The sequence below is a fragment of the Lonchura striata genome, chromosome 2 (assembly GCF_046129695.1).
Source record: "Lonchura striata isolate bLonStr1 chromosome 2, bLonStr1.mat, whole genome shotgun sequence".
NCBI lineage: Eukaryota > Metazoa > Chordata > Aves > Passeriformes > Estrildidae > Lonchura > Lonchura striata.
This window is the reverse complement of record NC_134604.1, coordinates 110,744,613-110,772,360: the sequence shown is the minus strand read 5'-3', so window position 1 is coordinate 110,772,360 and position 27,748 is coordinate 110,744,613. Positions and strand designations below refer to the sequence as shown.

The window sequence follows — 27,748 nt, the reverse complement described above, 5'->3', positions numbered from 1 at the left end:
AGCCTGGAGGAGACTGAGGGGAGACCTCAGTGCAGTCACAAATTCCTTGTGAGGGGAGAGGAGGGGCAGGCACTGATCATCACTCTGTGATGACGGTGACACATCCCGAGGGAATGCCCTGAAGCTGTGTCAGGGCAGGTTTAGGTTGGATATTAGGAAAAGATTCTTCCTCCAGCGGGTTCGCTGGGCAGTGGAACAGGCTCCCCAGGGCAGTGGTCACAGCACCAGCCCGGCAGAGCTCAAGAAGCGTCGGGATAACTGAGGCACACGGCAGGATTCTTGCGGTGCCTTGCGCAGGGCAGCCAGCTGGATTCGCTGATCCCCGCGGGTCCTCTCCAGCTCGGGATACGCCACTATTCCCACCGCGCAGCCCGCGCCCCTTCCCGCAGCCTCCCCCTCAGGGACTCCCCGGGGTGAGGGGAGCGGGAGGCGCATGCGCGGCGCGGCCGCGAGGGGGCGGCACCGCGGCGGGGCGGGGCGCGAGCGGCCGCTGGGGGCGCAGCGGGGCGGCCGCTCGCCGCCTCAGCACCGGCCAACATGGCGGCGCGGCGGCCCCGCTCCGCCTCAGGTCAGTGCTGGCCCCTTCCTGACGGGAGCGCGGAGGAGGCGGCGCGGCGGGCGCCCTTCCTCCTCTCGGGGGCGGCGGGCAGCCCCCTCCCGCTGCGTCCCGGGGGCGGGGAGGGATGGCCCGGGCTCTGCGCCTCCCTTGTCCGTTGCGTGTCCCCCCCTCCACCGCGCGGCCCGGCGCATCGGCCCCGGCGCTCCTGGCATCACCCGGGCTAAAGCTCGTTCCCGGGATTTAACCAGCCAAACCCCTTCTAGGCAGGCCCGCGGGCAGAATGAGGGCCGGCCGAGCCCTCACGGAGCCGGAGGTGCCGGGGGGATGCGGGACCGGAGGCTCCAGCCCCCATGGCCGCCGCATCCTTCCCCGCGCGGGGCTCTCCGGGCATCGCTGTGGCCTCGTCCTGCGGCGCCTTTCGGCACTGGCACGTTCCGTGTGCTTGGGCAGTGTGCGGAACATCATTTGTCGCATGCAGGAGGATTTTTCATCGGTAGAAAACGCTCTGGCAGTTATTTGCCACAGAGCGTGTTATGGATGTGTACACTAGTTCTGGTTTAAATAATAATAATTTAAGGGCGGAATTATTGTGACTGTTCATGACAGTGTTTTAATATTCTCCATCCAAAGAAGTTAAACAAGTTGTCCTCAGTACTGCAAAGAAAGAACATTCAATATCAATTTTTTAGCATTATAGGTCTCACTATTTATTACTTAGTACTCAAGGACATATGGTAATAAAGAGAAATAATGCCCACCTATATATGTACTTCTTGCAGTCTTTGAAGCTTTTACCCATACTGGTAGTACAAGTTAAAAAACTGTCAAAATTTTAATAAAATGTTTATATTTACAGTCTTGCTTTAATTCTAGGTAAAAATTTAACTTCTTCTGGAATGTCCTACCCATAGTGCTGAATTTAGATTTAACCTTAAATATATTTAATCAAAGTGGACTTCAGTTCATGTGTGTATGTCACAGACTGTGATACACTTTTAAAATATTTTTCTTTAAAAATCTAGACCCATCTCTTTCCTCTGATGCTTGAGTATACACAGTGTTGAGGATCTCTTAATTTGAAATTGTAGGATGCCTGTTTTGAAAACATTGACAGAATTGTCCTGAAAACATGGAACCTAACTGAAGTCCCTGTGTCATCTGTTTCACTGGAAAAGGAACAGAAGTCGCTTCCTGGCAAATGCTGATGCCTGGTCCTCTGAGGAGAGCACTGGGCCAGAAGTTCTTAATCTTTCCAAATGTTGGTCTGTCCCTTTGGTTTTTGTTGGGTTTTTTTGTTTGTGGTGAATGAGATGACTGGTAGTTTTATCGGATGTCTCTTGAACAGGCAGGGGATTCTTGTTCACCTTTGCAGTGCCAGGCGTGGATTTTATTGATTATACCACTGCTGTAGCCTTCTACACCTTACCTTGGTGATGGCATAGAATCCCCAAATCCTTTGTTCTGGGAGCTGCTGGACCATAACTTGTACATTACAGTTGAAACCATTGGATTACCCGGTTAATGCCCAAACTGAGTCTGGGACTTTCACATAACTTGTTAATTTACTCTATAACTGAGAAGATAACATGTTTAAAAATTGCTTTTTCTATTTCAGACCACGACAGTGACGACGATTCCTACGAAGTGCTGGATTTAACAGAATATGCTCGACGTCACCATTGGTGGAACCGCTTGTTTGGCCGGAATTCAGGACCAATTGTAGAAAAATACTCTGTAGCCACACAGATTGTGATGGGAGGTGTGACTGGCTGGTGAGGGAGCTTCCCTTTCCATAACTGGCCTAGACATTTTACTTTGTTAGGAGATCCATTTCCAAGGGTATTTGAAAGCAGATAAATACATGTTTAATGGGATTTCCTTTAGCATTGATCAAGATTGTTCATGTGTGAACAATTTTAGCTTGTTACTCTGACTCATTATGAAGTGTTTTTTAATAGTGGTGAAACATGAGTTATCCAAGGGAACTCATACTAGTTACTGTGGAAAAGATTTGGGAAAATGTCAGAGCTCTAAAATGACAAGAAATAAATGGAAAATTACTACATGTAGCTTTTACTCTGTATGGAAGAGCATACTTCCTTATCTAGATTTAGAAACTTAGTTATATTATGGCTGAGACATATTTACAGGTAAAAGAAATGAAGGAAGGAAAAAAGGATGGCAAAATGTACTTTTAATTAAGAGCCTCATTTCCTGGAGACTTTTTTTCTTCTAAATTGAGCTGCAGCCATGTTGAGCAAATTCACAGTTTACTGTGATGTTAACTGATACATAGCCTAGTTATACTAGAATAATTCATGGTGAAAGCTAGACAGTCAGGATGAGAACTTAAACTGGAAAATGTGGTCACAGCCTGAGCAGCTGTGTCAAGGTATTTGTTATTTGTCAGAGGTATTTGAATGGTATTTGTCTACTCCAGTACACAGAAAAACTGTAAATTCATTGAAAAACACCATTATAGTAGCAAAGTGACTTTTAAAGAGGGATTATGCAAGGATTAGAAGATGAAATAAACTAAAAATGAAATTATTGTACCCAGCTCAGTACAGCTTTGTGGTGTGGGTTTAGCTTTCAGTCAGAATTTTTTATTTGCTTCTGTAGCCTTAGAGTTATTTTAAAAAGTTATATGTGTACGTGTAAACTCAGATGTTTCTAGGGAATAGTTCATCTGGCATCCATAAAAACTGGCTTATTGAATGATCTGGAAAATGCACATTTCAGTATCTGTAGATGCACATCTCTCTGGCTGCCTACTGATGTATATAAATGACAATTCACTATTTATATGCAGCGGGAAAAAATTCCCCTCTGCATGTGAGCCAGTGTTTAGACACACTGGAATTGCCCAGGGAAGTTGTGGAACCATCAGCCTTGGAAACTCATGTCTGAGTCAGGGCTCTTGGCAGCCCGATCCAGCTTTGAGATTGGATTGGGCTCTGCAGCAGTTTTGGGAAGGTGACTGGCCCAGGTGACCTCCAGAGGCCCCTTCCTGCCTTGTCATTGTTCTGTGATATCCATATCTGTTCTCCATTTGATGAGGGAGGTTTGGAGCCTGAGAACAAGGTAATTTTCTGGTTGCCTTGATCCATTAAAAATAGACTTAACACCATGTCCCAGCAGAGTGCCCTCACTGAGTTTAACTCTTGTGATAGGAATGTGCTGCTTTTTACTGAGATATTTCAGTTATGAGTTGTGTAGTTAATATAAATTACAGTATAATATATTTACATTCCACTTGGGAACAGTTATAGTAGCACTGTTATGTAATTATGCTGTGCTTTATTAACATGCTACATTTAATAGCAGTAAGATCTTGGGATCTCAAGGTTACTTTAAAGGGGCCATGAGACAGCCAGGAACAGGCAACCATTACTCACATTGTATTGTTTTAAACATTGTTAATTTAATATTGCTTGAATTAAATAGCCTTGATTTTTAAATTTGTAAATATGAAGTGATACATTTGCTTTTTATATGAAATAATGGTAATAGTTGTAGTCAGGAATTGTGTAGTGTGGCATTGTTTAGCAGAAAACTTCATTAGACTGGGTTTTTTTTTTGTTTTGTTTTGTTCCCCTAAGGTGTGCGGGATTTTTGTTCCAGAAAGTCGGAAAGCTTGCAGCAACTGCAGTAGGTGGTGGCTTTCTTCTGCTTCAAGTATGTAGCATTTCATGCTTTATAAGTTGGCAAATGTTATTTACTAAACAATAGGAAAAGCACAGCTGTTGGGTAACATTTAATTAGGAAGGCATCTTACCTACTTCATCTTTTTAGTCTTATCAGTCAAAACCTTACATTTGAGCTGGAATATTGTGTACAAATGTACAAAGGAGACATTTCTAAAATCAGTGGTAAATCAGAATCTACTCTGTCCTGTAAAATAGTTTGTTGTAAGACAAGAGAACTTCCGTGCAGAAGCTGAGGTACTGTGTGTGATTTGACACTGCCAGATGAGAGGAACTGCCTGTAAACCTATGGTTAGGGAGAATTTAAAATGTGTTTGTTTTACTTTGGTTTGATAGTTTTATCATAGCTGTTTTGGCAGTTGCCTGGAAGGCTTGTTCTGGTCCCAGTATGAGCTGTGTTTTTCTGTTTTCTCCCTTTGCCATATTTTATCTATTGAATCTCTTAAAGCCTGGCTGAATTTTGACAGCTTCATTGTATTCCTCTCTGCTGGCTTTCGGGTTCAGAAGTTTTTAATTATGTTATCTGGCATGATCATTTGCATTTTTCATCATTGTGATTAGGGGAGGATATATTTGCAAAAAAACCTTTGAATTAGACGAAACTTTAAGTGAAGGAGAATTGCATGTGTCCTTCTGTAAAATGCCAGGATTTTACTGGCATTTTTCATGTCTTAATACCTGTGAACTTCTCATTTTTCCACAGATTTTTCTAGGGGATATAGATTGGTGCCTACTTAGGCTCAATGATACACAATTTCTTCAGAGGGGAGGTTAAAGACACATTTATTCTTTCCAGCATCACCCTGGAGGGTTTCTGAAAGGCATATCCTGCTTTTATTTCTTTTGATTGTAGTGGCTGGTGCAGCCAAGCGCTGATCAGGAAGGGTGGGGTGGTAACTGCTGCTGTGTAATACATTGCAGTGTTGCTGTTGTGTGAAGTACACATATTTTCTTGATAGTCATGGTCCCCCAGTGGTTTGGGAGCTGCTTTGGTTTTTTCCTCTCCCCATGTTTTGTATGCCATTGATCTTAATTATTTTAATGATAAGTATTTTATCAATATGACTGAATAGCTGCCACACAGAGGCACCCAGGGTGGAGGCAGCAGATTGCTGCAGGTGCCTTCCTCAGTACTCCTGACTACAGGAAGCTGAAAAGTTAAAGCTGAGACCTGTAGACAGAGGAGAATGGAAATTGAATAAAACCCATCACTTGTGCAGCATTTTTGCTTGTTGAGCTGTGAAGTTTGGGGAGATTTCCTGTACATGCAATAGATTTGCCATGTGGTTGAGTGTCTGATTTCTTGGTTGATCTCATTTACACTGAATCCAAAAAGAAATGTTATCCAAGAGGAAATATGAGTTAAGTATTTTGATTGGATTGTCTATATCTTAAGTAAGATCAGATTCTCCTGAAAGGAAATGAAGTAAATGCCTTAGTCTCTCTTTTAATTCAAAACACTTTGCATTTTAAGGCTGAGTCATAAATTCTATGGTGTAATTACATTTCTGTAGTCTTTAATTTTTTCATTTAAAGATCACACATCTTGATTCTATGAATACGTGTTCAGTGCTTCCCCTGAGTGGGCAGAAGAGTATTTCAGCACATTACTAGAAAGTTCCTTTTTATCTGTAAATTTCTCTGAAGTTGCAGATTTCATTTCAACTGCTGATTGCAATATTGACATTATAATTACATGCTAGAACAAGAATAATAACTACAGAAGGCATGATTCTTGCTAAAGCCCATTCAGTGAAATATTTCAGTCTTAAAATTTAAAAAATACAGTTTTTTCTTCAGTGGGTGATGACTTCATCTCAAGAAATGTCTAAGGAAACTGAAAGCAATACATTCTTAAGTGTCAGTTTGTACAGGAAGCAAAAAATATTTTTCATGTTTTTGTAAGTGATCTAGAACTTCAGTCTTAATACAGATTATCTGAAAAGTAGTTGGAGAAAAATAATAAAAAAATACATAAAATTTGCACAGTTTTTCAAAATTGTGATTTGTTATCACATCTTTGTGGTGAATATTTCCACACCTTAATTTGATTAATTCTTATTTGATTATTAACAATGCTTTTTTTTTGTAAAATAGATGTAATTCTTCAAATATGCTAGTATAAGAGCAATATCCAGGCACTATATTAAGGAATATATAATGCATTTCTCATAACAAGTAAGGGATTTTCCCTGTGTGAATTCTCATTTATACAGCAGTTTGCTAAAAATCCTGAAGAGTAGGGAAGTATGAATTGAGATACTCTTGGTTCTACCGTAATGAATTGGTTAAAAACAATTGTTCTTAATGAGCACCTAGTAGCTCTTTATTTTTAAAATCCTCAAGAGCAGTTCCATTGTCTTTTGTTCTGCAGTGAGCATACAAATTACAGCTTTTTCTTTTCTGTGTTGTCTAGTACTTAATAATGAATTTAGATTCTTATTCAGTTATGTGCTTTCACTAACACATTTTTCCTCATCCCATTAATATGCCATTGATGAATTAAATTGAATTCTTCATTAAATTACATTCTAATTTAGGAAAGGTAAATATGTGAAAACAACACAAGAAGCAAAAACTCTGAGATGTCCTTGGCTTTATCTTTTGTTGCTAGTGCACCATGATGATCAAGGAATTATAGCATGGGTTGGGTTGGAAGAGACCTTAAGGACCATGGCATTCCAGCCCAGTGTGACATCCCAGTGACATTCCCAGGGAGAGAACAATTTGCTTCTGGTGCTGGGGGTTTAGTGAGGAAGATTCGATTTTATGTTGAATATCCCACAGTTGATGTGTACACACTTAGAGGGAAAATTCAATGGAACGGCCAAAGCAAATGGAGGTTGAGAGTTGACCTGATAAAGAAGTGCCAAGTTTGTGGCAGGTTCTGACATGGAGGAACAGAACGTCTGTGCCTCTGTAACTGCAGTGCTGGCAGTGGGGACAGTGGAGCTGTGCCTGCAGATGGTGGCTGAGGGTACAGCCTCTGCAGTTCAACTCAAACAAAATGTTGTGTCACTTCTCAGTCCCTCCTTGTCAGTGAGCTTGTCTCCTTGTCCTCTCCCTCCTTGTCTCCTTGAGCTGGGACTTGTCAGATCTGTTGTGGAAACTGGGGGTTGTTCCCTTCCTAAACAGCAGATAATAAAGACCTCAAAGTGCCTGTGGGTTCTGTGCCCTGCAGCTGAGCTCACCTCTGCCTTCAGGTCTTGCTTGGGCTCTTTAAATGTGAGACATTTTGCCTTGAGAAAATTAAAACTCTTTTGTCCCATCTTGCTGTACAGACTTTTTGCTCCAAAACATTTTTCTGCACATTATTCATGTTAATGTTTCACAATAACAAAGTACCTATGTGCCTCTCCAGTATCACCCCCAAAATGAGGTTTGCTCTTGAAGATTCTCAGTTTTCCTTGATTAATGTCAAGAAAGATAATACATTTTTAGTGCTCCTGCACTGATGTATTTCTTCAATTGCCTTTTTGAAAAAATTCTGTTATTTTTTCAACACTTTTGGTAGGTCTTGAGCAAATAATGAGCTGTGAGATATACAGATAAGTATATATCTATTGTTCCATTATCAGATACAGATTCCTGTAAACCCAAAATCCACTCCCCCATAGGTCTCTTTAATAATATGTGCAATTAATATGTATAGACCTATATAACTTCTTAATATATCCAAGTATGGTTATATTACTTGTTATTTTACTTGGCTGTTGTAGGGCCTGAGTTTAAAAAAAAAGGGTTAATTTTGAGAATTTGCATTTCTGTAAATTTACTGTTATAAGAAAGTAGATTTTTATGGTACATTGGAGTCTAAAAATTGAAGTCTGTTTTTTCAGCATTTAAGTTCAGGGGTATTATTTCTGCACTTATATATGAAATTATGTAATTAGTGGGGTTGCAGCCAAAGTAGATATGACATAGGTTCTGTCACTGCCAAAGTACAGGGTTTTTTTCTTCTCAGTTAAAAAATTTATATTCAAAACATTACCCTCTCTTGCTTATTTCATAAACACTCAATAAGTAAAATTAGAATCTCTTATTTCAGGCCTGCAAAGTTCAGGGAGAAAAGATGTCTGGTTTTGATACAAGTGTAAGCTCTGCAGTAGTTACAAACAGATCTTAATTAAACACTTCTGCCTCATCTTTGTGCTCTCTGGATAACTGAGCTAATTAAAGTTGTCTTAATGAAATGTTTCTTCCAAGAGCCATTTGCATTTTACAAGCAAGGAGATACATTAGCATTTCTTACATTGTGTTGGACTGAGTAGATCAGTCACGTTTAATTTTCAGTTGTATGAGTGAGAAGGCACCAATTCAATGCTGGGACCTTTTTGAAATTCTTGTGGTCATGTTAAATTCATAAAATAACAATTGCCACAATGTGCAGCTGTTTTTCTTTTCCTGATATTTCATCCAGTGACTGGATGTGCAACCAGTAGAGTTTTCAAACAGGTTTCCTGCTTTCATGTGGTACAGACAGCCCTTAATGAGCTGTCGCTGCCTGGCACTACTGCCCATGTGAATAAATGGTTTTACAGTAGACAGGCAAAGTCAATTAATTTGTTATTAATTAAATTCGGAGGCACGAAGTTAAAGAGAGTTTAAAATGTAGTAATTTCATTTTGCATTTGCCCAGTGAATTGGGTTTTTTTAATTATGTAAAAGTGGAAATTGAAGTTGACTTTCTTGCAAAGGTGAGGTTCTAGAAGTTTTGTTTTGAATTCAGACAAAATCTGTCTGACACTTGTTTAATTTTATCTTTTTTCTGGATTATGAAAGCCTCAGTTTGTGGTGAAATAGGTTGCTTAGTTACTGTGGCCGTTGTAGTACAAGCTAGATGGTCTAATTTCAGTTATTTGGTGGAAAGATCCATGTGAAAGTCAAGCTTCAGAGCCTGTAAGTGATGTGAAACTAAACATAACAAATTGTGTATTTAGGCTTAACCTAATACATTGTATCTTTAAATACCTGTTTCACAAAAGTTCATTATCTGTGACTTATGTTTACCAACTGGACAGTTTGCATAGAAGGCTGGTAGGTAAATTGGGTGGATTTTCCACCCACATGTGACCTTAAGAAGTACCTGAGAAATCTCACAGTTTACAAAGAGTTTTTGTATAACAGTCATTTGTATGTAAGTTTAGTGGTTTATAGCTATTTGTCATAACAGTTAAAATAAGCAGTAATCCTTAATTTTGATTTTTTTTCTCTTTTTTTTCCCCCCAAATGATGAGTTAACTGTTTTCTAGAACATACACCAATTAAATATTAGTAACGGAAATAAGGCAGAGGTTTGGGATGATGGTTAGACATGCTGAAAAATTTGGAAGTTTGTGTGTAAATTGGTATGAACCAGTCTCCTCAAATGTATTCATTTTTCTGATTTTACAGAACTTGTGCTGTTCTCAGGCTGTGTTATTTTTCTACTTAATGGTTTTGTTTTGTAAGAAGGGTGAGAATTCTCTTGTAATGAGTACTTTTTTTGTTGTTGTTGGACAGTTTAAATTGGGTAGGATAAAATAAAAGAGTTTTCAGTGTTTCTAATGATGACTTTGATTAGCCCTGGATACCCCGTCACAAATCAGAATTCTACAATTCTCAAAGAAGCTGAGACAAAAGAGTTTCTTCATTGTTGTCCTATGAATGTATTTTTCTTACAAGTAAAGTTACAGTAAATGCTGAAGGAAAAACATTGCAAAGCTTTTATAACTAAAAAACAGAGAACTGGTAAAATTAACAAGCATCTACTGAACTTTGCCATTGCTTGTTCTACTTTGAGCTGCTGTCACTGAAGAAAGGTTGGAAGCAGAGAACCTGCTGAAATTGGAAGAATGTATTTTCCTGTATCTGTAATAAGGAAAAATAAAAATGATTTTATAGTCACCAAGACAATGTATTTTGATTCATGAAATGTGAATTGCAGGTGTACTAACTCCCTTTATTTCCCTAGATTGCTAGTCATAGTGGATATGTACAAGTTGACTGGAAGAGAGTTGAAAAAGATGTAAACAAAGCAAAAAAACAGTTAAAAAAGCGTGCAAATAAGGCAGCTCCCGAAATCAACACTCTGATTGAAGAGGTGAGTCGAAGGTGATAAACTCCTTTTTACCAGTCAGGTTTTCTTACCTTCCACTGCAGGTGATAATGAGTTGAAAATGCAAATGCAAAACTGGAATGCATCAAAAATAGTTTGGCTTTATAAATTATTTACAGTTATCAGATTATGCTGTCTTTTATTCATTCAGCTTTCTGGTTTGGTCACTGTTAAAAATAACACATGAATTTGTTCTTGGCAGGTGACAAAGCCAGTAAGGTCATGACATGGTAAAAGTTCAGGATGGTGTGGGTAAAACATGGTAACTACAAAGACAAAACCCAAATCTTCTTAGACTGCTGATAATAGAATTACTTGTCTGGACACAAATGACTTATTTTGCAGAAAAGCTGTAGCTACTCTGTAACAGAAGTTGTGATTTTTATCTCACTTTTATACATTTTGGAGAGTATCTGTCTGCAGAATCTGCTATGTTGAGAAGAGGTAGTTGTGATACTGGTCAGTGTCACTGGGGCTGTTTCACCCTGTCATTTGAAGACTTCCATTTAATCAATTCTGTGGTTGGTTGGGGTTTTTAAACCCTGTTTTTACATATTTTTAACATTTCATACGTGCAATTTAAGTTTCATTCTGAATAACTGAGAATCCTGACTGGGAATGTGCTGCAGACAGTGAAACAGCAGCCACACTGGTCTACTGTAATTAATGAGTTTTTGACATCTCAGATTAAACCTATATGGGGTTGCATATAGATTGATAAAAAATTTAAATTTTAATGTGAATATGAACTGAAATTTCAAGATTGATGGTTTTCTTGCTGCTTCTGTACCTCAAATACCTTAACCTCTCCTTTACTATTGTCCTGTAGAAATGGGTGGAATAGGATGGGGCTTTTGGTTTTCCTTTGTTTTTTTTTTTCTGCTCAGATTATATGAGTTTCTTGTAACTGTGTGTTAGTTGCCAATCTAGAGTGTTTGAAGCAGAGGATTTATGAAATGGCACATTTGATAAAAGTTGTTACACTCTGTGCTGCTACTTCATGAAATACTCTACACCCATGTCATCATACATAAGTGCTTTTTATTCCTAGGATTAAGTTGTTAGGAAACTGGCTCATAATGGAGTGCATTTCTTTTCCAATGATCTTCCAAAAAGCAGTATTTTTTCTTTTAAACAATTACCATGTGATTGCAATTGAAGTCATGGTGGTGCTCATGCTTTTTTTGACAAGGTAGTTTGTAAAACATGTCTTATTTTAATCAAAACAAGAGTGATATTGGCATGAAATTGCTGTAATAAGTCCTCTGTATTTTGACTTTTTAAAGGTTCACTGTATTTAAAAAATATTGTTAATGACAGCTGAGAGTCAGTTTGCATTACATTGGTGCCACCTATTTTTATATGGTTTTAGACTCATGGTTTTCCCACTGCACCCTTCTCCACAAGTTTAGTGTTTTTGTTTCCAGGAAGTTATGATAAGTATAAAATAATAATGTCAGACACAATTAACTTTATGAATATCACTTTTCTTCTCAGTCAACAGAATTTATCAAACAGAACATCGTGGTGTCCAGTGGCTTTGTTGGAGGCTTTTTGCTGGGGCTGGCGTCGTAAGGACCCGAACATCTCTTCCAGATGGGATCTGTGTCAGCCAAGATCAGTTGTGACACACTCTGCAAGCAGTGTGGGTCACTGGACCTGCCAGAGCAAGACAAGAGGACTAGCTAGACAACTTGGGAGCTTTTACATTTCAGGCTTTTGCCTCCTGAAGCTTGGTAAAACTAGGATTTGCTGAAAAACTGTGCAGTGTGCTCATTATAGCGTTACTGGGCAAAACTGGTTCATCCTCATCATGTCTCTTTTTATCTATGGCCTTTCAAGATCTAGCATTTTTTAAAATGTTATTCTTGGAATATAGCTATGTAACCATATTATAAGAATGAAAGCTCCATTTCTATGTTTTCAGTTAAATACTGTTTATTTAAAAAGTATTTTTCTTCATGCTGTAGTAGGTAGTATCAATGACTACATACTGTATATGATATTGTGTTTTCAGCCTCCTGGCTGTTCATCTTCTTTGGAAGTCACTGCAATAATCTGTAATACCTTTTTACAGAGTATTAAATAACAAAGAATCATGAGCTTATTAAAGGTGAAAATTCATTTTGGCCTTTGCGTAAAAAAAAAATAAAATAAGGAAGTCTCTCAATTTTAGCCTGCAGGGATCTGGTGCCAGTGTTTGCCCAGACAGGTTTTTAAGATGGTTTTAGTGATTTGTTACCAAGTTATTCTAAAGAAGCTGATAATCCAAACAAACAGTCAGTGCATTTTGCTGCATTTCAGACTTGAACCTTTCAGAAGTTCCTACCCAAGGAAGAGTTTGCCCTGCCCTGATTTCTCTGGTCTTTACTGTAGCAGCAGATGAATGTGAACTGGAATCTCTCCCACCAGGTTTTTGTTGGGTTGCTGTTCACTTCTCTGAGCAGCCATAGTGGTTCAGTAGCATCAGATGGATGGATGAGTGTGAACTTGGATACACAGGACATGGGATTTTGGACATATTAACCTGCTAAATATTTAGATTTGTGCATCGCTGGGCTCCAGAGGTTTGTATTACATGTTGACCTCGTGTTCGTGGTGTGCTTGTGGCCAAGGTGAGTAAGGTATGAAGCATGTCCTGCATAGCTCTGAGCTTTAAGGGTTTCATCAAGCCTGGTTAAGTCTTTGGAAAATAAATCTTAGCACACACACCTCCAAACCCAAGGTACATGAGTGGCCATGGATCCTAAATATCTTATTTTAAACTGACTATCTGAAGTTATATAAACACAGTTGCAGTTTATTGGAAATGGGAAGCCCAAGAAGAATGTGTCTGCTGGGTTATCTGGGATTTTGAGTAAAACAAAGAAAGATGAAAATGTTAAAATAGGAAAGCTGTTGCTATGATGTTCAGCCCAAAGAATAATGGGAAGGTAACCAACCATCAGCTTTTTTCTGCTGATGAAGCTCATAGGCTTTTTGGCACATCCAAAGGGTACTAAAGCCAACTGACATGAGTCATCCACCCTGACTGGAATGAACTGGGTATCCTGAAGGGCTTTGGGGATGTAGTGACCACCTCAGTACCATGAACCTGTAAATGTGCATTTTTGGTGTACTTTGTGAAAGGATTTCAAAGGAGCATCCTTTAGTGAGCTTGTTAAAAAGGCTGCTCATGTGACCAAGGAATTTACTTCATTGTTAGAAGTAGAATTAAAACCAGAAGTATCAGTAGGATGCAAAAGTGATTTCTGCAGAGGAAAGTTGTTCAGCTATTCTGTTGGCATCACTTAAGATTTTCAGTCAATGAGTCAAGAATTGATTGAAATACTTTTGAGGCTTGTATATTTTTATTTTTCGAGTTAGATTTTATTTTTTAAGCCTTTGGAATAAGATACAATGTTATACATGTAAAACTATCAGAGGGACTAAAAAGGCAAGGAGAAATGGTGTTATTGAAAAGGTGAACACTGGTGATTTTTGCTGGGATTGGCTTCATGTCCTGGACTCCTGACTGGAAAAGGAGAATGGCTGCTGGCACAGCAGAACTTGCTGATGCAGTTCCTTGGGCTGGTGAGGCAGAGGGGATGTGCCAGCAGCTCCAGGGACAGCTGGCAGGGTGAGGTGGTGATGGAGTGGCAGCTGTGGTAAAGGACCAAGATAAGTGCAGCTCTCCTTGCAAATACCTGAGATTTTTTAATGTGCCAGCTCAGACCAGTCTCACCTGTGTGAGGGGATGCTCTGTAAAGGTACAACAAACAAATGGATGCTGATGGGGTTGGGAATGGAGTGTAACAGGAATATTGGGTATCTGGGGGTAAAGTCTTCTCTGGGATGATTTCAGAGTTTCTGTTTCCCTCTCTGACAAAAAATAATCCAGGCTAAAAAGATTCAGAGGAGAAAAGCTGCTGAGGCCTTGGCACAGGTTGCCTACAAAAGCTGTGGCTGCCCCTGGATCCCTGAAAGTGTGCAAGGCCAGGTTGGACAGGGCTTGGAGCAATATGGAAGAGTGGAAAGTGTCCCTGCTTAAGGCAGGGGAGTTGGAACTGGATGGTCTTTAAGGTCTCTTCCAACCTAAACCATCCTATGGTTCCATGAATATAAAGGAAAAACATGGAATAAAAGGTTTTGAAGACCATTTTGTGAGGGTGGGTTGGAGGTGAGTGATTTAATCAGTTTTAGAAAGCTGATTAAGAAGGAAGGTGTTAGAAATACTTAATGAAAGGCTGACCAGCATTTCTATGGTTTTTATGGTATAGCTGAAGAGCTTAAAAGTGGAAAACATGGACGTAGCAGTGGGAAACAGCTTTCCATAATGCTCAGTGGGTTTGTGGAATTAATTTCTGGAGTGTGCTACTGAGATCAAGGAAGAGCCCTTCATTCAGGGGAAGATTGGGCAACATGGCAAGAGTCTCAGGTATATCTAAAGGTGGGAGAAAAACCACTTTAGATTTCTTTGGCCATAGTTAATAGTTTGGTGCAGTTCATGTAAAAGTTCCAGCTGATCCTACCTTTTACCTATACAGGCTTGTGTAATTTTTTCCCCTCAAATAGTTGTTAGCAGCCAGTTTTCAAAGTTGAATGCTAAGATAATTATTGAGGAAGGCATGGCATATATCCCCCTAGTGAATGGCTTTTGAAAGCTTATTAAATACGCATTTGGGGAGACATTGCTAATATTTGTTTTCTGCTATCTTAATGGGATAATCTATTTCCTGAAATTATTTCTTTTTAGTTAAAGAAGCATTGGGCAGTACATTTTAATTTAAGGTGAGATGCCAGCATGATCTTATTTCTGAATTTTAAGAGGCCAGAATATGGCTAAAACTTTGAAGGCTGTTTCTGCTTCAGCAGCCAGACTGAAAATTAAATTGTTGTAGTTGAAAGATAGAGCTGTCTTCCAGATTCAAGTGCATTTGTCATGAGGGCTTAAGAGGGGGAGAGGCAAACAGTAAAATGCAGGAGTCAGGACTGTAATTCAGTAATTCTGCCTATGCAGACTCCATAAATTACAGTGAATTCAGTAATGTAAAAAGGAATCAGTAATACCTCCCCCTAACCTTTTGAAAATTGTTGAAAATCTCAAAGAATTACTTTAAAAATCAAATTTTTGTGGTATGCACCTCCCTGGGGTCAGTAGGTGATAGCAGAAAAAGATAATGTTCACTCAAACTAGAACGTGACATTTTGGAAGGGAGATTGAGCACAAAAAAAAAAATTAAAAAAAGTTTAATTCACCCTAGGACTGTGCATGGGGTGGGTGGATGGTGGGGGAGAACAAGAGTCAAATCTACCAGGGGAAGGAGGTGCTGTCCTCCCTTGTTGGGTTGGGAAGCAGGTCTGATGCAGTGTGGTGACATCCCAGTACTGGGACATGTGGGAGAGCTGGTGTTTCTTATCCTGGGGCAGTTTGGGAAGTCGGTCAGCTGACATTCATCAGGACCTGTAAGACCAGAAGCCAATTTTAATTAAAATAATTGTGGGGTGAGTGTGCACAAAACATCTGATGCTCATACAACACAGCCTGAACCCTTGGTTATATTTGGTCCCACATTCAAGCTTGGAGGCATCTAAATGTTGGAGTGCTGTGGGACGTGGCACAGAGGTGTAATATGGGATTTTGTGCTCACAGCCTGGGCTGGACTCAGCACAACAAACTCCAGCACAACTGGTGCCAGGCTTGGACCTAGTTTTGCTGGACCTAGGCTGACTCCAGCTCATAGCTTGGGTAGGCCAGTGCAGTGGTACAAATTTGTATAGTTCGTGAAGTCTGCACTCAGAGGTTTTCTGCCTCCCTCACCCTCTCCCCCTTTCACAGTTCCTCAGAGCAGTCTGTGTTCCTGCCTCCCTGCTGTAGTTTTGCCTGCTTTCTGTTTTTTCCACAGCTCCCAGGAACAGAGCACCACTTCATACACTGAGCTCTGAAAAAGGGGAAATTCAGGGCTTCAAAATGAGGGGAAGCTGAGATAAAATCCCACAAGTCAGCTCAGCTGTGGGACTTCCCAGCAGTAATGCCACTGTCCTAGCTCAGGGAAGCTGGAGGCCACGTTCCCTTACCTTTTCCTGGGAAACCTCTCCTTCTTCCTAGACCAGTGCCCTCCCTTCCAAACCATAAGGTGTTTTGTGAGATAACCTTGGTCTCCGTTGCTGACACATTCTGGGGTGTGGATGGATCTCAGTGTTCATAGAGCATGGACAGGAACCTGGGTCTGGTCACCTCAAAGTTTACCTGAAATCATTTGTAAACAGTTGAATGAGCTGCTTGAAGTGGGAATGCTCCAACAGGAAGAAAGGAAAGCAGGTTACTCCCAGGACATTTGGTTGCCCATTTGGTAGGATATTTACCTAGGAACTGGAATATATTGTTATATATTCAGTCCTTGATAAGATCTTTCTGATTTCATCATCAAACCACACAAAATCAAGTCCTCGTAGCCCTAATCTGTTAAAAAACCCATTTCTGCACATGTGAACTGTAAATTTTTAAAAAAATACTTAATAGAAAATGTTAATCCACAAAGAGAATTGAGTATTGAACTATATTATTCCCATTTAATATAGACAATTTGATCTTTTGCCACAACAAGAGGCACTCAAACACTTGCCATAGACATTCATGAGACCTGGAGAATTAGGACAAATATATCTAGTATGATTTGTAATTTAACATCTTATTTTCTTAAAGTATTAATGATGAAGTAGAAGTTATTCTGGTTTTTTGTGTGTTTAACAGACACCAAAATCATATTGCAGCCATATTTCAGATTTTTGTTTACAGATCCCAAATCTCCAGTGAGGCAATCAAATGTCTTGATAGCCTCTATGTTTCTGAGACAGAAATCTAAGCCAAATACATCTGAATTAATCTGTAAACATAAGAAAGCCCTACAGATGTGTGAAAAGAATGTTTGAAAATCAAGAGTTGCCAAATATTATTTCAATATCCACTTGGGCCAATAAAGAGAAGGAAGGAAAATTAACAGCAATCAGGGAGCCTGTATTCTTAATGCTCTTATAACAGTGTATGATTGTTAAAAAACATTAAGAAAATGCTTTTATGCAACATAATATTTTTTCTATTTATATGGAATATAAATATATGACATATGAGATCTAATTTTCAAACTAAATTTCAAAGCTGAATTGCATGCTGGCTTCTTTAGATTTGTTTTGAGGCTGCATGTGCAAGTATAGCCAAGCACGTGCTTCGGAGACACTCCAGTTTGTATGTGAAAGCCAAGGCAGAGCAAACCAGGGAAGGGATGCACAGTTCTTTCCTGTTTTTGTGTTATTACAGGAATCTCTGGTTAGGCTTTGAGACCCTTGGAATCAGGAAACCAGGGAATGCTCACGGCGGAGGAGTTCAGGGTAAGGCATGAGGAGGACTTTGTCTGTCAGAACGTGGGTGTTCAGCTGGGTGCCCTGAATCCTGTTATGTCCATGTTCTGTGGCAAATCTGCCTTACTGGGAATCACAGACTCACTGAATGGTTTGGGGTGGAGGGGATCTTAAAGATCATCTCCTTCCAACCTCCTGCCCTGGGCAGGGACACCTTCCACCAGGCCAGGCTGCTCAGAGCTCCATCCAGCCTGGCCTTGGGCACTTCCAGGGATGAGACATCCACAGCTTCTCTGGGCAGCCTGTGCCAGGGCCTCATCACCCTCACAGGGAAGAATCCTCCTGACATCTGATCTAAACCTGCTTGAAGCCATTCCCCCTCGTCCTGCCACTGCAAACAGCCTCAGACTTTTCCAATGGCCTCCTTCAGGTACTGGGAGGCCACAATTAGGTCACCCCAAAGCCTTCTCTCTTCCAAGCTGAACAATCCCAATTATTCCTTGGCCTTTTGAACCCCATAGACAGAGGCTGCAGGAGTAGCAGGTCTGCTGGGGAAGGCCTGGGGGTTATGGTGGACCTGGAATTTGAAGGATCTCTGGAGGATCTCTGTATTTTCTGCATATGGCAGAAAACACAGGCTGAGGTGCCTCAGGAGGAGCATGGTCAGCAGTTATGGAAATTTGTCACCTGCCTGTCTGTCCTCAGCCCTGGGGGACCTCACCTGGAATACCATGACTGCTTTTGGGCCCTCCAGCTCAAGAGAGGTGCTGAGAAAGAAGAAAGGATCCAGAGAAAGACACCTAAGCTGTTGAGGGGTCTAAAGCATCAGTGCTACCAGGGGAGCTGAGGTTGTTCAGCCTGGGGAAGGCTGAGGGTGAATCTGAGGCAGCTGCAGCCACCTGAAGGGGAGTCACAAAGGGGATGGAGCCAAACCTTTCCCAACAAGGGGCAGCAGCCACAAAAGCTGTGGCTTGGGAAGGTCACACTGGACATGAGGAGATCTTCCAGCAGGAGGGTGGTGCAGCAGTGGGACAGCTCAACCCAGGGAAGATTTGGGTGCTCCCTCCTCAGGAATTTACAGGATTTGGCTGAACAAAGCTGACCTGACACAGCCCTGGCTGCTGCCCAACCATCCTGCTGTGAGCAGAGAGCTCCAGTGCTCCCCTCCTGGGAATATCAGGTGTTTTTATCCCACTTGGCCCCTTCGTCCTTCTCCTGGGTTTAGAAATGTGCTCCTTCACATCTGAACATGCAACAGAAATGTGGCTGCTCTCTTCTTACTGTTCACACAGAGCAGGAAAAATAGATGCTGAGAGGGTGTGGCAGCACAATTAATTCCAGGGTTTCACTTAAACAAAACAACAAAAAAAAAGCAAATTTATTTATTTTCTCAGCATTAAAAAGATTAGAGACCTGCCAGCTTATTTTTTGATGATAGTAGTTTTGCTTTTAGAAAGTCAAGATCCTCTGGTAGCTGACACACAGGAATTCATGTATGTGTGTGGTTTGCTTGGAGCTGTTGCAGCAAATTCTTAAATATGGAACAGCCAGAAAAAAATACATTTCTTTCTTTTTTTTTTTTTTTCAATAGGCACTCCTACACTAATTTAAAAATAGTAAACTGGGGCAAGGTAAGTATCACAGAGTCTGATGTGAAAAAAATACATTGATAGAAAATAAGGAATAGAATATGTGATGAAGATTGACACTGTAAGTTAAAAAAAAAAGCAGAGGGAAAAAAAATAACACAGAATAATGGAAGATGCAAAGTGATTAGGGAGCACCAAGAGAGATGGGAATGGAAAGTTGGTGACAGATGAGGCTGATAAGGCAAAGGGCCTAAAGGAATTCCTTGCCCCAGTAATCACAAAGGGAGCAGAAGGCATTATCCCAGGAACTGGGATTTGTTTTCCTCAGGGAAGGAAGGAAAATGTCAAAAGGTTTTACTCTCGCACTGGAGTGGATAATAAGGCAATTAGTACTATTAAAAAGTTCTCAGAGCACCCAGACTGAAGTAATAAATCACATCCTAGCATTGTAAAGGGAATGGGAGATCCTGGAAAGCTTTGGTGGGACAGTTGTGATGACTTACTGGAATGGGAATTACTGAGGACTGGTGAGAGTTTAATGAATTTTGGGCATTTACAGATCTCTAGGCTTGACTGCACTTGACCTCAGGAGAAACTAGACACTGGTGAGTCATGGCTGTGTAGATTTGTAAGTGGAAACATGAATATATTATTAAAAATACACCATTTTAACATACATGCCACAGGAGAAGTATATAATACAAATTATTTGGAGTCTGCTGCACAAAAGATTTATGCAAATAATCTCTGTTAATAGGATTTCTCAGTGCAAATCCTTTCTTGACAATAGGAGAAGAGCAATGGTATGCTTATGATTTACTTTTGCAAAGGGTTTCTGACATTTCTACAATTTCAAATGGTGTTTTTCCCTACATTAGGGATATTAGAGAGGAAGTAACTGGTAACATTTTGCAAAGCTCTGTAAATATGTAAAGGATGCATTTTCTCATCCACAGGTTGAATAAGAAGGGAGAGGAATACAAATCCTTCATATACTCTACCTACCCACACCTTCTGATGGTCTCCACACCTTTGTATTGCTTGATGCATTTTAGAAAGAAACACAATTCCTTTCTAATATGGTTTAACTGCTGCCAATAAAAATAAAATAAAATAAAAATAACAGGCAAACTTCTCTGCTCGAAATTGTGGGCTGGTTGAACCCTGTGTTGCCCAGAGGAGCAAGATCTTGTTATCTTCATCCATCCCAGGGACTGAGCTGTGGGGGCTGCCTGTGGTGGGGGTGACAGGGCATGGACAGCCCAGGCTCATCCTACTCCCAGCCTGGAGCAGCCTGAGATGAAAAAGGGCTGAAGGAATGAGACCAGGCAGGAGGAAAGTCACTTGCTGCAGAGGATGTTTCATTTACCTTCTCCTCCAGCTGCATTCAGTTCCTTCCTTGGGGAGCACCACAGGGACCTCTGTTCAAGGGAAAAATAAAGAAATAAGGAAATGGGATGGAAAAATCAGAACCATTTGAGTGGAACAGCCTCTGCAGAAAGCATTTGGATAAACCAGTCCCTGTCCAGCTGGCAGGATGAATCAGCTGCCAGAAGATGCCAACAAAAGGGTGGACAAGATGCTTCCCAGAGTGCTTCCACAGTGCCCAGCACCAACAGCACCCCCTGACTGGGCTGGCCAGAGGAAATCAGTGAGGCAGGGGCTGTGGGAGCAACAGCCTGTGCAGAAAAATCAAAATCACCACTGGGAAAATGAGAGCAGAGTTCAGGGACACAAAGGTCACCCCATCTACAGCAGCCACCCTACCCAGTGCAATGACACAGTACCTGCCTGAGGGGCTTCTTCTCAGCTCATCCTCCAACACCCCCTCTGCTCTGCCCAGCACCTCCTGTGCCAGTTTGGGTGTCCAAGCTCATCTTTGGTTGAGTTTCAGCACTCAGGAAAATTAAAGGCATAGCTGAGTCCAGCTGGAATTGACCTGCTGAGAACCAGAAATCTGGTAGGGAGCCAGCGAGTGGCCATGTGTGTGTCCAAGCAGGCACCATCCCCTGAGGTTTGTGCTCTGTGTCCCACCTGAGTCCTTGCTTCACCTCGAGGTGTCAGGGTTAATTCCTGCTTTTCCACACCATGGAACATGGACAAGGCACAGCCATTCCCCGGGTGTTGTGCAGCAGCTTCTCTCCATGTGTGGGACAGAACCCCTGAGGCTGGCAGGGACACCAGGAGCTCAGAGCAGATGTACCTCAAGGGACAACAGGCATCCCAAAAAACTGGTTGTGCCTGTGCAGTGGGAGGTAACACCAAAAACACGACCTGATAATTCCTAATTTCTGAGCAGTCCCCAAACTGCCTCACCTTTTTTCTGTTATTATTTTAAAGGATTCACTATATTTCCCTGCAGGTGTTTTCCCTCTTGAATTCTTGAGCTCTACCCCAAACTCTTCTTATCTTTCCCACCTCTGACTGTAACTGTAACTCTCTAATCTGTGCAGGGACTTTCTGGGGGTTTTTTGAGAGCCTGACTCGAGGTTACACAGCTGTGCTGTGCCAGAGCTGGGCTTTGTGTCCTTGCCTTGTGCACAGGCAGCTGAGCTCCCTGGAGAGGCTCCAGAGACTGGGAGAGCAGCACTGCACTGCCTGTGTTATGCTGTGGGGATTTTGGGAAAGACAACCAAGCCTGTAAAACCATGGTTTGCTCCTCAGGTGGGCACTGCCCCAATTCTTATTGACTTGGGGGTGACAAGGCAATGCCCACAGCTGTTACCTATCATTTCTGCTGCTCCTGAGGAGCTATATGACATGCAAAGCTGGTGTTTGCTGAGTAAAATTTGAGCACAAGTATTGCCTCAAATTGCTAAAAGTGATACCATTCCTGTGAATGTACTACTCTCAGTTTTGGGGCTGAGTGTCTTCCAGCCTGCTCAGCATCAGGAGACACATACAATCTTGTTTTCTCCTTGCTTCTTCTTTGATCCCCTTCCCAACAATGAGCAGTGATGCACTTGATCTCCCCAGAGCCATTATCTAAACTGGAATGGTGGTGTGAGGCATCCACAGGTGTTGCATGGCTTTTCAAAGCCTGTCAGCCCTTCTCAAGGATGAGCAGCAGTGCTGACTGATCCTGGATGTCAGAGAGGGCTCCTGTTCCTTGAAAAGCAGGCTCCATTCTTCAGAGAAGGCAAAAGGTGTTTTCTGCAAGAAGTTTCTTTCCGAAGAGAGGAGAAGACACACCAGGGCCAGACACACACAGAGCTGAAGTGGCAGCATCAGTCCCACCCCAATGAGAAAACGCTCCTGAGTGGCTTCCAAAATCAGTGTATTTTGGTTTTGTTGTTTATCTGCACTGCTTTTCCTAATTTCCAGCATGGTAAGAAGTAGGAAGTTTATGGTGCTATTACTCAGATTGCCTAATGTAACTTTCCTTGGCTCAGCAGAGACTGAAGCCACTGCAAGTTCAATAGGGGATCAGAGGCACCAGTCAGTTAAAGTCTCCCAACATTTTTGTTGGAACAAAATTGCAAACCTTTATCTCACTAAAAGAATTTACAGATTGCACATAACACTGGTAAATAAGAGTATCAATTTCATGTCTGACAGATCACCTCCCAAAGGACTAAACCTGTGCTGCAGAGGGATAGAGATGGTTTTCAAATGGTCATTCCTGTCTCCTTCTTTTATGAAAACTGCCTATTTTGTGGCCAAGTGGTACAAAAGCAAAATAATTTGGAAGAGTTATTTTAAAGCTGAAATCAAGTTCTCAGAAAATCTGTCTCCCAGTCTTCCAGTAGGTATAAGGATGTTATAAAGAGGATTATCATCACTTGTTCGTCATGTCCATCAAAACAAGAACAAGAACAAATCAGATTTGAAGTAAAGAAGATTTAGGACAGCGAACACAGAAAATTTCCTAACGATGGGAATCATGCAGCACTGGAAGACAAAACCCAGGAATGCCCTTTTATACCCTTGACTAAAATCTGTATTGTTGCACAGAGGGATTTAAATCTCTAAATCAGAATGACATAAGAACCTTTAATCCTGGCATCTGCTATATTTGTAACTGGAATGTTTTTTTCAGTCTTTTTTATTTTTTTAATTTTTTTTTTTTTTAGATCCTGTATTAGTATGCCAATGAATTGTATAAAACAATGAGTGTCATTTGCAGTGTCTCGCTGTGATCTAGAAAAGAGATGGGGAAGCAATACTGAAGGTGACACAAAGTTATCTGGGTTAGGCTGAGCCAATGGAGAGGAAAGAATTCCCAGGACTTTTGTCCAGACTGAGCATGAAGGCAGTGGGACAATAAAGCTGTGTTGGTTCTCATCTATGCAAAATCATGTCCAGCAGATGGAGTGACCTGAAGCCCTCTGCACAGGGCTTGGTCCTAAATCACAGACAGCAAAGTCAGGGAAAGATTGGGAAATTCACCTGGAAGCTCAGTGTAAACCAGCGGTCAAATCACAAACAGGGTGTTGGGGATATTTGGAGTGGAATAGAAAACAGGTCCAACATTATGGCATTTCAGTGCCATTAGGGTTTAGTGACTCCCCTGGAATAGTGGATCCTGTTCTGGTCAGCCTAATGCTCTGCAGAGACCTCTGAAGAGCTGATTTAGCTTAAGGAGCTTACTCAGATCTCTCTGCAAAGAGCAAGGGGCTCTAGCTCTCTCCTAGGAGATATTTCAAGGATCTCATGGTAAGTGATTGTTCTCCAGCACCCTTCAGAACAACCAGGTTTTCTTCCTTAAAACAGGGGCAGCCCTTTCTTTATGAAGACACAGAAATGTAAGGTATGATTCATGAAAATTGTGAGAGAAGTTGGGGAAAAAAAAACCCAAATGAAAACTGAGGAAGCTGATTTACACAGGGAGCAATCAGAACTGCACAAGCTAAGAAAAAACAAGAGCAGGCAGACCTGGCACTTCTGACTTTTTCATAAAACCCACCAGTGACACAGAGGTAGGGGATGAGAAGAGAGGAAGGCTGTTCCACACAATGAGGGGATGAAGCTTCACTGCCTTGACAGCCTTGCAGGATTAAAGAAAAAATCATCCTCTCCCCAACTGATGGGACAACCAGCAGCTGTGCTGGAAGGGCTGCAGCAGCCCCAGGGCTTGGGTTGCTGCATGTCAGAGCAGAACTTCACTGAATGTGGAAGCTGAACTCTCTCATTTACCCTTCTTTCCCCAAAAAGCAGTTTAATCCCTAGGTACCTCCTTACAGAGATTCTGTGTTTCTTCCCACCATGTCTGGCCCAGCTACCTCCAGAGAGGAAATATCCCACCCTCTGCATCCATCCCTGTGATCTCCCCAGCCAGTTCTGAGTGAGAACACAGCTGCCAGCTGTACAGAAGGAAAAGGGGACATGGGGACAAGCCTGAATGTGCACCTTGGAGCCAGTGATGAGCCAGATTGCCATGAGTGAAAGGCCACCCATCCCCTCACCTTTCCAGGCTCCTGCCAGGCCATAACTGCAGACACACACCAAGATATCCTGGGTCAGAAACAATGACACACCAATTTACAACATCCCACTGACCTTCTTGTTTCTAATTCCCTGGCTTCACAATTCCCTGCCTCTTTTAAAAGAAGCACTATATTTGTCCCCTTCTAGTCTTCTTTAAAAAGGCACTAAGCTTTCTGAACTTCTCAGCATCATCTGCTGATTTGCCTACCCATGGAGTAATTCTTCCCTTGTTTTCCCTTTCTTTTCCTTTTTTGTTACTAAAAAAATACCCTGAAAGTGCCTTATTAGTATAAGTAAAGAATAGGAAAAGTATTTTATTTTGTGCTTTAGACTTTCTGATTTTGTCTCTGTATGCTCATGCTGAGCTATTTTTAAGATTCATTTTTAGATATTTGACCTAGTTTCTATGTTCTCTACTCTCCCTTCTTGCACTTGAGATCATAGAAAAACTTGTGATTTCACAGATATTTCCTACTGCATTTCCTATCCTTTTTACACACTGGGAGATTTTGTGATTCTGCTGCTACAGTATTTTGTTTGTTTATTTATTTATTTATTTATTTATTTTTAATGATCCATCAATTCATTCTGGAACTCCTTTCTTCCATGGATTTGATTCCCACAGGAATTTATCCTCTGTATTAAGTCTGCTGCCTTCAAGCCCTTTGTGTTGATGTTGATGTTATCTTCCCCACATTCCCTGAGGCTTACAAATCCTGTGAGTCTCACTGACATTGTCCTTCACTTTCACATTCCCAAGTTATTCCTCTCCCCTGGTAGGAACTCCAGGACTCCACCTGGGAAGCTGCTTTCTGTACTGCTGCCTGGCAAAATGCTGGTGACACCCACCAAGGGCTGTGCCCTACTTTATCATGTGCCTCAGAGCTAGGAGGGTGGGTAAAGACCCTCTCAAACCAATTTGCTCTGTTTCTTTGTTGAGTTGTATTATTTTTCAAATCACTCTGCTATCTGCTCAAGAGTCACTCTCCCCTCTCTGAATTCCTTAGTTAGGGGTAAGAGGCAGAATGTAATGGATGTGATTTTTACTGCATTATTTCTTGCTACCATTTAGAGATCGGGTTTATCACGCTCCACACTCTCTGTCTGAGAAGGGATGTGTGTATCTGCTTTTCCCTCGCCACTTCCTATTTCTCCAGTTCAGTTCACTGCTTTCCATCTCTCCCTGCTGCCCACAGCCTCATGCAGAGCATCCTGATGGGAGGGGAGGGCAGAGCCCTGACCCTGCCCTGCTTTAGAGCTGCACAGAGCAGAGTGCCTCTTCACAGGCACAACCTCTAAGGGAGATTTACTTCACCCTTCCAAAAAGTCACATAAATTAGGCAGTAAAATTTTGCCCAAACCAGCAGCCATGACTTGACTATCGGGACCACTTTATTTCCCATTTCTTTAATAGGCAGCTTTTCTTCTTGAACATAGACTGCTCAAAATTTGATGCTGAGATCACTCAGTTCAGTCTGATTCGATCTTGTCATCTTCACTATGAACTGTCCCTACAATTTGAAACAGAAACATCACAGCTACATTAAATACCAATAAAATTATGTGCAAATACAAAGATTAACTCATTCTAACTTGATTTTTCACAGCATGATCCTGTCCTCCTCATCCACATAAAAGTTATTCAGCCGCAAAAGGCCCTTGAGCATAGCATGACATTTACAGCATCTCTGAGTGTTTCTTGTTTGTTTCTCATAAATTTCCTTTGGTAATAACTTAGTCACTCAGCAACACTCTACAGCACACACATACATTACATGATTATCTCATATTTTATACAACACACGTTAAAGTAATTAATTTTCCCTGGCAAATGTCATACCAGTTAGTTCATCGTTAGGAGCCAAATATTTGTGCAACCATTTGTTACAAATATATGCACGACCACAGAACACTTCAGCTCCCTGGTATTTATTAAATGTAATTTAAAGGGACACTGTCAAGGCTGTTACAATCTCAACTTTCACAGTAGTTTCTGTTCCAGTTGAAATGCCCTTAAATATTGAACCTCTACTCATTTACTTATTTGTGGACTAACCTTGTTACAGCATTTAGCACACAAAAATAAATATGGTCTTGCTGTGGTGTGGAATGTGCTAGTCTAGCATGGCAGAAGCATTTCTTCTCTCTTCTTTATCTTTTCACTGACAGGATCTGGAATTTGCCCCGTCTGTAAGGTAGAAACATAGCAAAATACCATGGCAAGGTATGTTGTTCATAAAAAGAACTGATATTAATCACAAGCTCAAAATGAACTCCAGGTGAAGACATTTCTTTCTGTGCTATCACAGGTTGCCTCCAAAGAGACAAAACCCCACTAAGACAGCAGCTCTGATTCCAGTGGATGGAAACCAAGTTAGCCAGGAAGCATCAGGATCAGTTGCCTTGAAAAATGTATTATAAGGGCATGAAACCACTTCTGATATATAGTGAAGTCTGCTTCTCCCATCCCTGAAATTAGGTCTTACCCATACTCCTCACACACTGATAGAAAAGCAAAGCCCTTCAAAGTGCATTTAGAGAGAGGAAGAGCAGCAGTGGAGCCTTGCAGAGAGAAATTGTGCTCAGAGACTCAGCAGGCTGAGCCAGACGTCTCCATTCAAGCTAACAGCCCAATAAATCCTATTCCCTGCAGATCATTTATTCTTCAGCACGTTCAATCAACAGGTTTGGAAAGGAGGACCCGACACTTTTCTCACTTATTTTGGCCTTCTATGAGAAAAGCAGCAGTGAAGAAAAGAAGCAGAACAAGTGGGAATGAGAAGGGCCAGGAGGAAGCACAAACCTAAGAAAGCAGGAAGGTAAGGGAAAGAAATATTGAAAAGAAATATTGAGAAGACATAGCAGAGGAAAGCAGAGATGAGAGTAACTGGAACAGTGCAGCACATTGGTGAGAGAGAGTTCTTTTAGGTTATTGTGCATTGCTGCTTTTTATTCAAGGAAGATGAACTTGGACTGGAACAGGCAGAGAAAAAAGCAGAGCTGGGAGTTCAGGAGAAACATGAACTATCAC

At 41.3% G+C, this 27,748-nt stretch overlaps 1 protein-coding gene across 2 annotated transcripts; it reads left to right on the top strand.

Annotated features, from left to right (window-relative positions):
- Positions 1 to 486: 486 nt before the first annotated feature.
- Positions 487 to 12,533, top strand: FUNDC1 (FUN14 domain containing 1). 2 transcript variants are annotated; one of them, XM_021538647.3, is made up of 5 exons: positions 487 to 568; positions 2,175 to 2,331; positions 4,162 to 4,237; positions 10,220 to 10,348; positions 11,861 to 12,487. In XM_021538647.3, the coding sequence occupies exons 1-5, from the start codon at positions 538 to 540 to the stop codon at positions 11,936 to 11,938; spliced, it is 471 nt and encodes a 156-aa protein (XP_021394322.1). In that variant the 5' UTR covers positions 487 to 537; the 3' UTR covers positions 11,939 to 12,487. The 2 variants fall into 2 exon arrangements, with proteins under 2 accessions (XP_021394322.1, XP_031363289.1); XM_031507429.2 differs by lacking the exon at positions 487 to 568 and adding an exon at positions 1,627 to 1,821 and having other exon boundaries at positions 11,861 to 12,533.
- Positions 12,534 to 27,748: the final 15,215 nt, after the last annotated feature.